This window comes from Tubulanus polymorphus, chromosome 7, assembly GCF_964204645.1.
Source record: "Tubulanus polymorphus chromosome 7, tnTubPoly1.2, whole genome shotgun sequence".
NCBI classification, from domain to species: Eukaryota; Metazoa; Nemertea; class Palaeonemertea; order Tubulaniformes; family Tubulanidae; genus Tubulanus; species Tubulanus polymorphus.
The window spans coordinates 1,251,024-1,263,094 of record NC_134031.1 but is presented as its reverse complement, the minus strand read 5'-3'; the positions used below and the strand labels follow the sequence as shown (position 1 = coordinate 1,263,094).

Genomic DNA, 12,071 nt, shown 5'->3' with positions numbered 1-12,071 from the left:
CAACCCTTTGAAAGATCTGAGCGAAAACAGTAAGTGAATGTCGGTATATGGTTAGAAAGATCGGTTCGGCCGGGGTCTTGTTTTTGACGATGTTTAATCTTGTGATTTTAGAATTTTGGGGAGTCATTGACGCTGCCAATTTGTCTGACGACAAGTTACACGAAAGACAAGCAGACGAACAATCTCAAAACCAAAACGAAGTCTTAACGACAGATTTAATAAATGATGGGCAACAGCAGGTAATCAACCTGTTTTACATTCATATCAGACGTGAACAAAGTACAAATGGTCTAGTTTTTTTTAGGAAATCCAATATTAAAAACTAAATTTTGGGTGCCAGTTACACATTTTGGTCAAGTCAATTCCAGAGTGATGCATTAGTCACGTTTTACTCACCACTGTAGAACTGAGTCTTGATTTTACACATCTAATTGTTTCAGATGAATGAGAATTACAATGAATCAGTTGTGACCCCCACGAAGAAGATAGTTTCCACTGATGTATTGTTAAGTGTCGCTAGTTCGGTCGTATCGATGGATGATTCCCTTCAAGAGATCTCAGCTCAAGAGTTCATCAGATTCCACAATCAAACAGCAGCCGCAACAGAACCGATCTACGCCGAGATTCTCACAAGTTCCACCCCGAAAAACAAGTTTCCGTTCGTTCACAAATCACCGGAATCCGAGGACAAAAACCGCATCAAAAAGAAACTGAGATTCTTAAATTCGAAGGAAAATGAATACGAAACTATCGATCAGTTTAGTGGGAGATATATGAATAAACGAGGTGATTATTTCATGCACGATGACGGGTATGAAATACCGATTGAGATTAGGAAACCGACGACCTCGAATAGAACAGATACACGCGCGAACACTGGGTCCACATTCACGAGATTCGACGATAGAAATGAATCATTTGGTCTGAAACACCGCGCGGGAGGCAAGCGATTGAGCAGTAGCGATACACAAATACGTCTTAACGATTACATCGAATCTGATGTCGCTACTGCTGCCGGTGGACATGATTTGGAGAATATCAACGCCGCCGTGGTCACAGTTCGTGATGACACCGTTAGTAGTACATCTAGACAGAGCGGATTTACTACTGGCGCTGAAAATCCTACAACCCACGCGGCGGCTCTTCGAACTCCGTCACCGTCGAAGAGAGGAGGAAACTTAGTCGCAAGAATGATGAATAAAATCGAAAACACCGACGACGACCATCAACACCGATCTGATGAGCTGAAAGAACCTTATCTGACTACTGATCATAAAACAATAGACCAACAGCTTACACATGAAATGGCCAATAGACAATCTTAACAACTTGTAAACAATACGTTTGAGATAAAACTACATTTTGTTTCATTAATCGGGAAAGAGGCAACAATTTAAACGTATATATTGAAATATGAAATTGTTCATTTCTCCTCCACTGTTTAATTTATATGTAAGACGTTCTTATCGCTTTTTTTAAAATAAAATATCGGTCACAGCGGTTCAGTCTTTAGAATTTAGTGGTGCGATGTTTCGATAATCGATACATATGAATTAGAGCTATTGGATGCTTAATGGAGGATAATTTGGTTCGAACCCTCGCGGCTCTGACTAGAGGCGCCGGTGTCAGGGATTCGAGCACCATCTTCTAATTCCTATTCTTGGCTATGAATATGAGAAACGGATAAAGTCACTTTTGAATAAATGGCGATCTATGATTCTGAGCACGAACAGGAACGGACCAGTTTCGAACCCGATCTAAATGTGACTGATTCTGATGAAATATCCAGTTTACACTCTTTACTTTCCTGTCGCGATATAGTCGTGTATTTGAAACAATTTTATCTGCGATATTTCTAGCTAAATTATATTTGCAACATAAAGTTCTACGGAAAACTTTTACATCGGCAATTTCATTTATAAACCGTCTATTCACATGTCCCTCATTTCATTCAACTTAATCGGAATTTCAGAGTCGTGTCGAATGCGACGGCAAATCCAATTTAGAGAAAATGAACAAATGATAAATTGGTAAATCAATGCTTTTGTATTATAAACACAATATCAAGATCTCATATAACATTCATATCCCTTTCAGATGAAGAGTATTACGCGCTTCATCATTCATTATCAACTTTCCACACATTTTCTAAAGCACAATGTCTAAACGCAGCCACTCGCGCGCTATGAATTATTCTCGATGTCCGATTGATGAATTACAAGTCTACTATCATTATGCCGTATCGTACGGTATCGGTACAATCTGTATTTTGGGTATATTTTTGAACGTTTTTGGAATTTTTGTTCTTCGAAAAATGACGGAAAGCGGGCAGGCTATTTATCTGCTCACACTGCTGTCGATAGCCGATACGGTGTATCTTTTAAACATATTTCTCGATAGACCATTGCGTCGACTTATTTTCCAAATGATCAATGGAGATGAAGTGTTTCGTCGACCGGATTTTGGCATCTTTCCAATCTGGAACTGGCTCAGCGTCGCCAGCTACAAGTCAACGGTGAACATTCGTAATTGGATGGTAGTTCTATCGGCAGTTGTTCGGTGCTTGCACGTTTTATTGCCGTTCTGGTCCAGACGAAACGTCGGTAGAAAGTTTGTTAATTTAAGTATAGCGATAATTGTGATCGTATCGGCGGGGATTTATATCGATCGTTATTTCGGTGGTCGTATTATCCCGATTAAATGTCCGGAAGATTCGTCGTCGTCGAGCGCGACTTATCTTAAATTCGAGAAAGATAAATCAATGGACCTGAGCTCCACGGTGATTTATTTGATAGTTACAGTTAACGCGCCGATGATAATTCTCATGTTGGCAAACACGATTTTGCTGTGGTCGATCAGTCGTTCTATAAAAAATAGAAAATCCATGGCGTCATCGACGCCGAAAACGGAAACGAATGCAAACACAAAAGCTACACAACTAGTGATCATAGCTACAGTTATTTATCTCGTCTGCGAATCACCGACAATTATTTCCAGAATTTTCAACTATTTTGTTAAATACGAAATCACACCGACGATGTGGAAAATGTTCGTCGTTTTAAACAATTTGACTCCAATCGATTCAGCGATTAATTTTATCATTTATATGATCGCGAGTAGAAGTTTCAGAAAAACTGCGCGCACGACGCTGTTTGGTGGCAAGTAAATTGTAAGCCTAGTAATGTAATGTTTTGAAATGATCGACGGTGGTCGGGCGGATTGGCATCCAGAGATTCCAAATGATTAAATTAAATTATACAATAAGAATTCGCCCTAGAATAAGATTTGTAGTGTGCAAACTGAAATGACCTATCATTTGAAACCCGTATTTCGGTGACGTATTGACTGTGAATCGATTCAGTATCACAATTTCTTCTTAGGATGCAGGGACACTTAGGATACCAGGGACACTTTCCCAAACGAGGAGACCTAAATATATACATAAGTAGGACAATCATTGAAACCATAGAGATTTTGAGGTATAATTAGCACAGGGGCTCCGTATAGAGTCGATCCTCTCTCATGAACCCCCTTTAATGCAGACTTTTGCAATCCTTGAATACAGTGAAGAATGGATAGAGTCGATGTTAGGTCACCTGCCAGTCCTTTCTCAGGTCCTAATGATGATGAGTGATGTGCTCTCAAGTCATGTTGAAATAGACATTAACTAAGCTGTTTCCATTCATTGCAGTTTCCACTTTCCCCGGATTGCGGTCGTATGTGTTCATGTGTTCAGTGGCACTTGGCATATTCTCACCTAGGAAAAAATATTTACTCGCCGCTGAACTAAAGTCCAATACCTGAACCTGTATAAATCCTTAGACTTGTTTTAGTTTGACAAAGCCGTCTATATTCATCATATGTCCCCAGATTAGCACTCCTCAATAATGATATGTCCCCGATTAATTTTTTTACGAATTGATCGAAATAAGGAGATTGGTCATCTTTGAGGAATTGTCATTCTGTTATTAGTGACGCAATTAAAGCAAGTTAACCTCAGGAGAATAATCAACACAACGAGTCCCATTAATAATTGAATTATCGATTTGTAGTTCGCAATGAACTGAGAGTGAGAGCTTCGTTCGAAGTTCTTTGAGTTTTCACCAATAACCTTGTAGTCCTTAGTGTCTGATGTACCCTGTGGAGACGACCAGGACTGGGTGAACGAAAGTCATGTCATTTCACGAGTTAAAACCGATTTGTGTCGAGTTGACGAAATCATTTTCAGTTGAAAGCGTCGAGAAATTGCGAGCAACGCTGAAAAAATGTAAAGATGACGAACTACAAGACATGCAACTTTATATCATATTCCCACTTCAGCTTATACTCAAACAACAACTGAAAATGTGAGTAGCCCATAAACAACATTTATTCATTTATTTCCTGAATAATTAACATCAATAAATATCACATTCACAAAATGACAATAGATAATTGATTTGTTTTACAAAATAAGTTATCAGTCAGTTTAGAAAGTAAATGATTAACTTTTCAATTTGATTTAGTAACTCAAAAAAATTCGTCAAAATTCCCTGATTCTTCTGATTCCCTAAGTTTCCAGGTCAGTGAGCACCTAGTCAGTGCGGTAACCTGTCTATCATCTATGTGGTTAGTTAATTACCTAATCGACCACAGACTAGTGGTTTAGTTTCATGATCAGATATTTTCACAAGCCACAAGGATGGTTTAAACCCGTCTGATTATAAAAGCTTAATACCACCAATGATTAGATAACTAACTCGTAGCCACCATGTTTACTTTAAGTCGATTTCCTTCATGAAACTCTGTCCAGAATAAAGATTAGGTTTTTAAACTTATTTTGAATTTGATATTGTTCATTTTTCAGCTCTGAGGAATTATTCTGCTCTGTGACTGAATGTATTCGATACGTCGTGGAACGAACTATGATCCGAATCCCGAAATTATTCATCGACGTTTTCACGGCTTATACGATCATCCTGGGGCCATCTCAACATCGTTCAACGACTCAGGGGCCATCTCCGCATTACACGCCAACTGCAGCTAGAAATCGTAAGACATATACCAATTCTAAATTTGGATGTTTAAATATAAAAAACAATATATTGCAAATTTGATTTATTTTCTTTTTTCCAGTCAGTGAAGAAGAAAAGTTCTATTCTGTTTGTCTCATAAAAACCTTATTAAATCGTTCAGATCAAAAGTAAGTACCTGACTATGTAATTAGAGATGCACATGTTCTGAACTCATTTTGATATTAGGTTTAATGGTTTTGATGGAATATTTTCCAGTGTTTTGAAAGCGTTTTTCTGTAATGAGAATCTGGCGTTGATCGGTCACGCGATTAGTTTAATGATTGGATTCGCGCAGCATGAAAAACTGAAATCATTACGAACTGCAGCAGTTGAGAGTTTATTAGAACTCACACACTGTAAACAACAAGGTATTTCTACTTCTACTTATTACTGGCCAACTTCATCATGTTGAAGATTTTTGCCAGGTACAGATTTTTGTCGTTAAATCAATCCCCCGTCCTTCCAAACCCCTGATCTACCGCCATACTCTCTATACCAGCAAAATCTTAAATCACCAATGTGACAGGTGGTACACAGGAGGTTGACTGTTTGAGTTGTGATGAATCAAATGTTTTATTTGAAGGTGAGGAGTGGAATACTAGTAACATAGCAGCCTCATTTCTACCAGGAATCGCTATTGGTCTCGTACAGGTTATCACTACTGATACCAAACAAGGCATTTCATTGATTCAGGTTTGTATGGTGTACAAGCTACATTATTCTCGATAATCCAACGTGACCCATTTAATATGTCCTTCTAATTTCTAGTTGGCGCTTCATTCCTGGTCGAAGATCGTCACTTTCATATTAAATGATGAATTACTACGAATGACTGAACTGGAATTAAAGACAAGCGACAATAATAGTGGTGGTAAACCTTGCTTTTTACTCTACATCAAACTGTAGTAGAATGATTCAGATGAATATTGAATCTGTTCTTTTGCAGGACTGATGAATGAAAAGCTTAAAGATTTGGTGATAGTTAGAGATGAGAAATGGGCGCGTGAAACTGCTGATAAATTACATGTTTTAATAACTCGCGTTGCTACATTTGTGATCGGTCACAGTCAATGGAAAATACGTCTCGCAGCAATAGAGTGGGCAAAACAGCTTTTAAATAACTCTTCGAAGTAAGTTCAGAGCTACAGTTTTATCTTACACTTCTACATAAGTGTTTACAGTCAAACCATCTTGGAGTTTGATCAAATCTATATATATAATAATAATAATATGTGTCTTATATAGGGCTAAATCCAGCCAGGCTGCTCGGAGCGCTTTACTCCTGGGTGGAGAGAGGCAATGAGGATAAGTATCTTGCCCGAGGACACTACAGCAATGTACGGGGTTCGAACCAACGACCTGGCTTCCCAGAGTCGAACGCTCTAACCGCTCGGCCATACCGCTCCACAATCTGGATAGTATTGATTGTATGATCCATCTATACATCAATATATCTGAAATATGATGTTTTATTTGGTTATCTCCTCATAAACTGATTGTATTTGATCCACCCGAACTGACCAAGCATAAGCGGGTTTCACTCTATCATTCTAATTAATACATTGTACTTGTCAACCGAAAAAATTCATAAGGAGTATATGTAATTGTAATGTAACTGATTATTTTACAGAATTTTGGTGAAAAGTGTCCCTAAACTGTTAGAAGTTCTTGTATCATTTATCGGTGATGAATATTCAAGTGTTAAACGAGCTAGTCACGATGCATTGAAGAATTTTGAAGCGGCTCAAGATGAAAAAACGAACAAATTGTTGCTAGAAATTCTGGAAGAGAATCTGCTCGTTTTACTGACCAGTCTACCTCGAGTTATCAGAACTGCAGGTAACCGTTCGGGGTTGCGGTCCCAGGTTCTTTTTTCGGTTAGCTAGAATTCCACTCTGCAGGAATAAAGATGACATCGAAAGATAAATCGTTAATGGTAGATAAAGTACTGACGAAAGGAAGAAGTGTTAAAATTTCTATATTATCAATTCTTAACAACGAAAGATAAATCATTAACTTTTAACCTTTCTTAAAAAAAGGAAGGAATTTCTATATCATCAACACAGAGTGTTTATTTAATGGTTTCAAACTTCAAATCAATATTTGAATCGACTTTTTTTCAGGTGATGATGTCATACTATCAACTCTTCAGTTACTAACAGGATATCTGAAACTTCTCGGTAATTTACAAATATCCCACATTCAGAGTTTGCTCTACCAAGAGTTTCTCTCTTAAAGTTCACTGTTTTCTGTATATTTGTGTAGGGACAAGAGTAAGCAGTCTACTGCAGTCATACAGTCATTTAGAACGTCTGTCGATCGCTCTGTTACAATCACTAGAACTGGATCCATCTTCACAGATCAAAGTATTATCTGATACTCTATCTACAGGTAATACCGTAATATGTGAAAGCACTGAAAGTACCTAATGACACACTGATAAATGTATTACCTACACTGATAAATGTATCTGATTAATGTATTACCCCGGTATGTATTACGTCGTTTCAGTTCCAACCGATGCTATCAATATTACAGCGCAGGACTGCTATATTCAACTGCCGATGAAATCTTTTAAATATTTCACGGATAAGAACATACAAAAACAATTACTAACGGCTTGTAGATGTCTGGGATATTACGGTAAGTCATTCATTGGTCACTACTCCCGGTCACTGCTGGTCAGGTTGTGTATATTTCTCTCTGATTTCTAGGTGATATCGATGTGCTTTTGGATCATTTCTTGGAACAAGTTCACGCATCAAGTGTTTACAGAAAACAAGCGATATTAGTGATTAATGAAATTGTGTTTGGATTAACTGGACGCATCAATGACAATACTCTGTTTACTGAGAAACAGATCACATCTGTTGATCAGCGAGTAGTCAGGTATGTGTGTATATATGTATGCATCTCTGGGATTTATTAGTTTGATGTTGCTGTGAATTATATTTGTTGTATTTTTCAGTGCAGTGATTAGTGAATATTTGTCGGACACTTTATGGAATTCAACTTGTTCTTCTACTTATCAGCGCAACTGTGATCAAAATCACTGGCAGCAGGAGCAGCAGCAGCAGCAGCAGCAGCGGTGTAGCGTCGATGAACTGTTAGCTATAGCGACAATTCAACAAACTAACACAACACCGCTGATACTTCATGACAGTATCTTACAGACGTGTCTGCTCATTGAGGGTCTCGGAAACTTCGCTAAGGTACCTTACACTACTGTACTGTATCAGTTATTGTAGAATGATGAGCTTTCTTTCTGAATGTTTTGTTAATTTATTTGTAGGTGCTCGGTGTGGACTTTAAGAACAGTTTAATCGATGTTTTGTATCCTCTGATGGAGAAACTCGGTGATGATTATAGTTTAATCAGTCAAACTGCTTACAACACATTGTTAGATATCTGCAACTCTTGTCGATACAGGTACCTTCACAAATCCATCATATGCCGACTGAAGGAATCAGAAAAAAACAGGGAAAACTCGGGGAATTTGAAAAATTCTACCAAAAACCTGGAAAACTCAGGGAATTCGGATGATGCTGTTGACCACACGTTTCTTTATCAACATAAGATTCAATGAAAAATGATTGAATTGTAATATTTTAAGCCTAAAAATCTCTCTGATTCACTCAGGGAATTTTGTGTTAACACATGGAAAAATCAGGGAAAGCTCAGGAGATTTGTAAATGGGCAGAAAGTGGAGCCACCCCTTCCAATTGATCATTATCTCAATCTAACTTTGAATCCATTGTTTATTATTGTAGCTCGTTGAATGATCTGATCTGTCAGAATTGCGACTATTTGGCGAATTTGATATCTCTAAAATTGAGACATCTATCGCGGAATCCACGAACACCTCTCGTGTTGAAAGCTATGTTAGAACATTGCGACGTTCAGTTACTGCCGTACATCTATCACATTGTACTCGATGTAAGTCTCTTTCAGAGGAACTTCACAATTCATAAAGCGTGGAACCACTATCCAGCGGTTATTTTATATATACAGTCAACCCCCGATATACCGCCCTCATCGGTGCAGAACGATTTTGGCGGTATAGAGAGTATGGCGGTATATCGGGGTGTTTTACTACTTATTTTTATAGAGATGGAGAAAACCTGGCGCTAGAGGAGGGGTGGCGGTATATCGGGAGGGCGGTATATCGGGGGGTTGACTGTACGGGGATTGTGGTCATTAGAGCGGACCCATACATTAATAATCATAGATAAACTGCGACATTTATGAAGCGCCTATTTCATTGTCACCAATCACCGGTGCATGGGCCAAGTTGTTACAGGTCGTAAGATAATTTGAATTATATTAACCATTGTGACAAGCCCCTGTCTGTGATCTCCTACTCAGATACATGTAGCTGGGACAAAAAGTTTAATTCAAATACATTGTGTAATTAATTTCAGATATTGGATTGTCTAGATGATAATTACGGCAATGAAGGTGTATTGTTCATGCAGGTTTTGTACAGTTTAGTTCTAGCGATCAAACGCTGGTTTCCGGCCGATGACAAAGCTAGAAATGAAGTAAGTCGATGAGAGAAATTAGAAAACTACTGTATGTGTCGTGAATGACTTGGCTTCCATTTCAGGAAACCAAAGAAAACAACGCTTAAAGTTCATGAACAATACCCACGTGATGATATAAAAGTTTATTCTGACAGTTTCGAAGTTTTCACTATGTTATTCTCATTTCTCTGATGATGAAGTTTTGTCGAAAATTTCAGAATAAACTGTTATATCATCAACTGTAGGCTTTAGAACGATAACCACACTCAAACGTGGTGAACAGATAATATGATAAAAACCCACTATCTACAGATTAAAAGAATTTAAAAACAAGAATTTATTTATTCAATCTAAAATATATAGAAGACACGACGTTTCGATCTCACCCTAGAGATCATCGTCAGGTTTGAGAACGTCGAGTATTCTATATATTTTAGATTGAATAAATAAATTCTTGTTTTTAAATTCTTTTAATCTGTAGATAGTGGGTTTTTATCTTATTAACTGTAGGTTTTGCTCATAAACTCTGAAATACTGAGATCAATATCAGTCTCTGCCAGTCATACACGTGAAGAGCTGTAATCCTTGAACTCGTGTTGTGTATTGTATCATACAGAATGAATCGGTTGATGATCCGACGGTTCGCGAATTCACGGCTGAAGATCTGAAACAGTTTTTCATCACGCGTCGACGAGATCACGAAATCGCATCATGTCGCGATATCGATGAAAACGAGGATGAAACTAACGATACACTGAATGATGATGAAGATACCGCCACTGCTGATGAGGAGGAGGGAAAGAAGGAAGCTCCGACTCATGTGAAAATAGTCGTACAAGTTCTCGAACGCTGTGTTCATTTAATGTCTCATGAGATCATACGGATACGATTGTTAGCATTAGATACTGTTGTCATAGGTTCACAGGTTTTACACCTGTATCAAGGTAACTCATGTCTCCTGCATCAAATACTCATGATTTTCTATTATTTAAAACGTCACGAAGATAAACTGTTTTATTCTTGTTTCAGATGAATTACTTCCAATCGTTCACAAACTATGGCCGCCTTTAGTTGAACGTCTCAAAGATGAGAATCCTCAAGTCGTTCTGAAGGTCGGTGATCATCTCAATTTCCACCTCTAGAATCTAAATGATTTTGACTGTTATGCTGTGAAGTTACTTCAGTAATTATAGATAGGACGATAATTATGTTTACAACTAATGTAAACAAGAACTTACATTCAGTAAATTGAATTCGAACTCAAAAATAGATGCGACTTCAGTAATGTGATGAATGCTTAAGCTAGTTTGACTGTCGAGGATGTCTTTTTGCAGGCATTTCATACATTAGAAGAGTTGGGTGAAGTTTGCGGTGATTTTCTGAATCAAAGAGTAAGAAAAGTGGCATTACCGAAAGTGAATAGTTTCCTGAGATCTCAGTCTGTGATAAGGTAAGTGATCATCGTTCCTCCGTCCGGCAGAGAGCAGCAGCTGTCAAACACGAAATTGATTGATATTCATTTCTTTTTTTTCAATGATTAGTTTTAAATCTGGTCAGACGTACAAATTCACAGTAGCTTATAAACTGCAGTTGGCGTTATTGACCGGTTTAGGAAGACTTTGTAAAAAGGTAAAACATCAAATTTACTAATCAATCTACAAACACAGCAAATTTACTTGAATTAACTGCTTAATTGTTTTATTCGTGAACAGTTGGATATTCGTGGTAAAGCTTGTAGTGATGTTTTAGAGTCATGCGTTCCTTACTTAAGCGCTCAACAGCCTACAGCATTACAGAAGGTACATATAAAACCTGAAATATTTAGGTAACTATTTAAGGCAGACATTTCATGAAGGAACTGATCATGTTTGTTTGTATATTTGTATGCAGGCATGTGTAAATACAGTGGAATATTTGAAGCAGTTAGAAGCACAGTTGGTTTGGTTGAGATTGATGGATATAGCTGTAGTTATTGATTTAACTCCACCTCATCCGCAGTTTCCATTCATTAAGGTAATAACAACTCTAACAACTGTTAGCGTTTATCACTTTTTAAAGCCGACCAAACTTCTCACTTTGTCTATTTTGATATTTTCAGTTTGCTGGTAGTAGAAATAGGAATGAATTCACCGACAATGTGACTAAACTAATCCGATCGTGACATACAGCTCTGTAAACACTGCGGTAAACTAGATGATCAAACTAAAAAACATTTTCTACCTTGTTTTAAGATGTACAAATAAAATGCCAATTCAATCTTTTAATAGAAACAACAGAATCTTTTGTTTAGTATTGTTTTGCCAGAGTAACACAAACTTGTAGCTCATGACATGTTCTACAATTGTACCGAGTTCTAAGGTCATTGGTTGTAGTATATGTTCGCCAGGGGTAGTTAATATTGAAGTTAGCAGATTGTTGAGCTTCCCAAGTAGACTCGATGTCCTTGGACCCCTGGTTATAGTCTAACTGGCTTGATTCAGATCAGTTAAGTATA

At 37.7% G+C, this 12,071-nt stretch overlaps 2 protein-coding genes across 2 annotated transcripts; both read left to right on the top strand.

The window, feature by feature from the left end:
• The first annotated feature begins 2,158 nt into the window (after nucleotides 1–2,158).
• Nucleotides 2,159–3,166, top strand: LOC141908422 (uncharacterized). The gene has a single exon (XM_074798469.1). It carries the CDS (start codon nucleotides 2,159–2,161, stop codon nucleotides 3,164–3,166), a length of 1,008 nt encoding a protein of 335 aa, XP_074654570.1.
• Nucleotides 3,167–3,891: 725 nt separating this feature from the next.
• LOC141908278 (TELO2-interacting protein 1 homolog) lies at nucleotides 3,892–11,820 on the top strand. The gene is made up of 23 exons (XM_074798249.1): nucleotides 3,892–4,346; nucleotides 4,847–5,031; nucleotides 5,116–5,182; nucleotides 5,271–5,422; nucleotides 5,638–5,747; nucleotides 5,823–5,925; nucleotides 6,001–6,184; nucleotides 6,685–6,893; nucleotides 7,178–7,234; nucleotides 7,320–7,445; nucleotides 7,566–7,697; nucleotides 7,769–7,943; nucleotides 8,023–8,266; nucleotides 8,347–8,483; nucleotides 8,825–8,990; nucleotides 9,476–9,595; nucleotides 10,194–10,521; nucleotides 10,607–10,689; nucleotides 10,912–11,027; nucleotides 11,119–11,206; nucleotides 11,290–11,376; nucleotides 11,468–11,590; nucleotides 11,676–11,820. Exons 1-23 carry the CDS (start codon nucleotides 4,174–4,176, stop codon nucleotides 11,736–11,738), a joined length of 3,228 nt encoding a protein of 1,075 aa, XP_074654350.1. The 5' UTR covers nucleotides 3,892–4,173; the 3' UTR covers nucleotides 11,739–11,820.
• The last annotated feature ends 251 nt before the right edge of the window (nucleotides 11,821–12,071 follow it).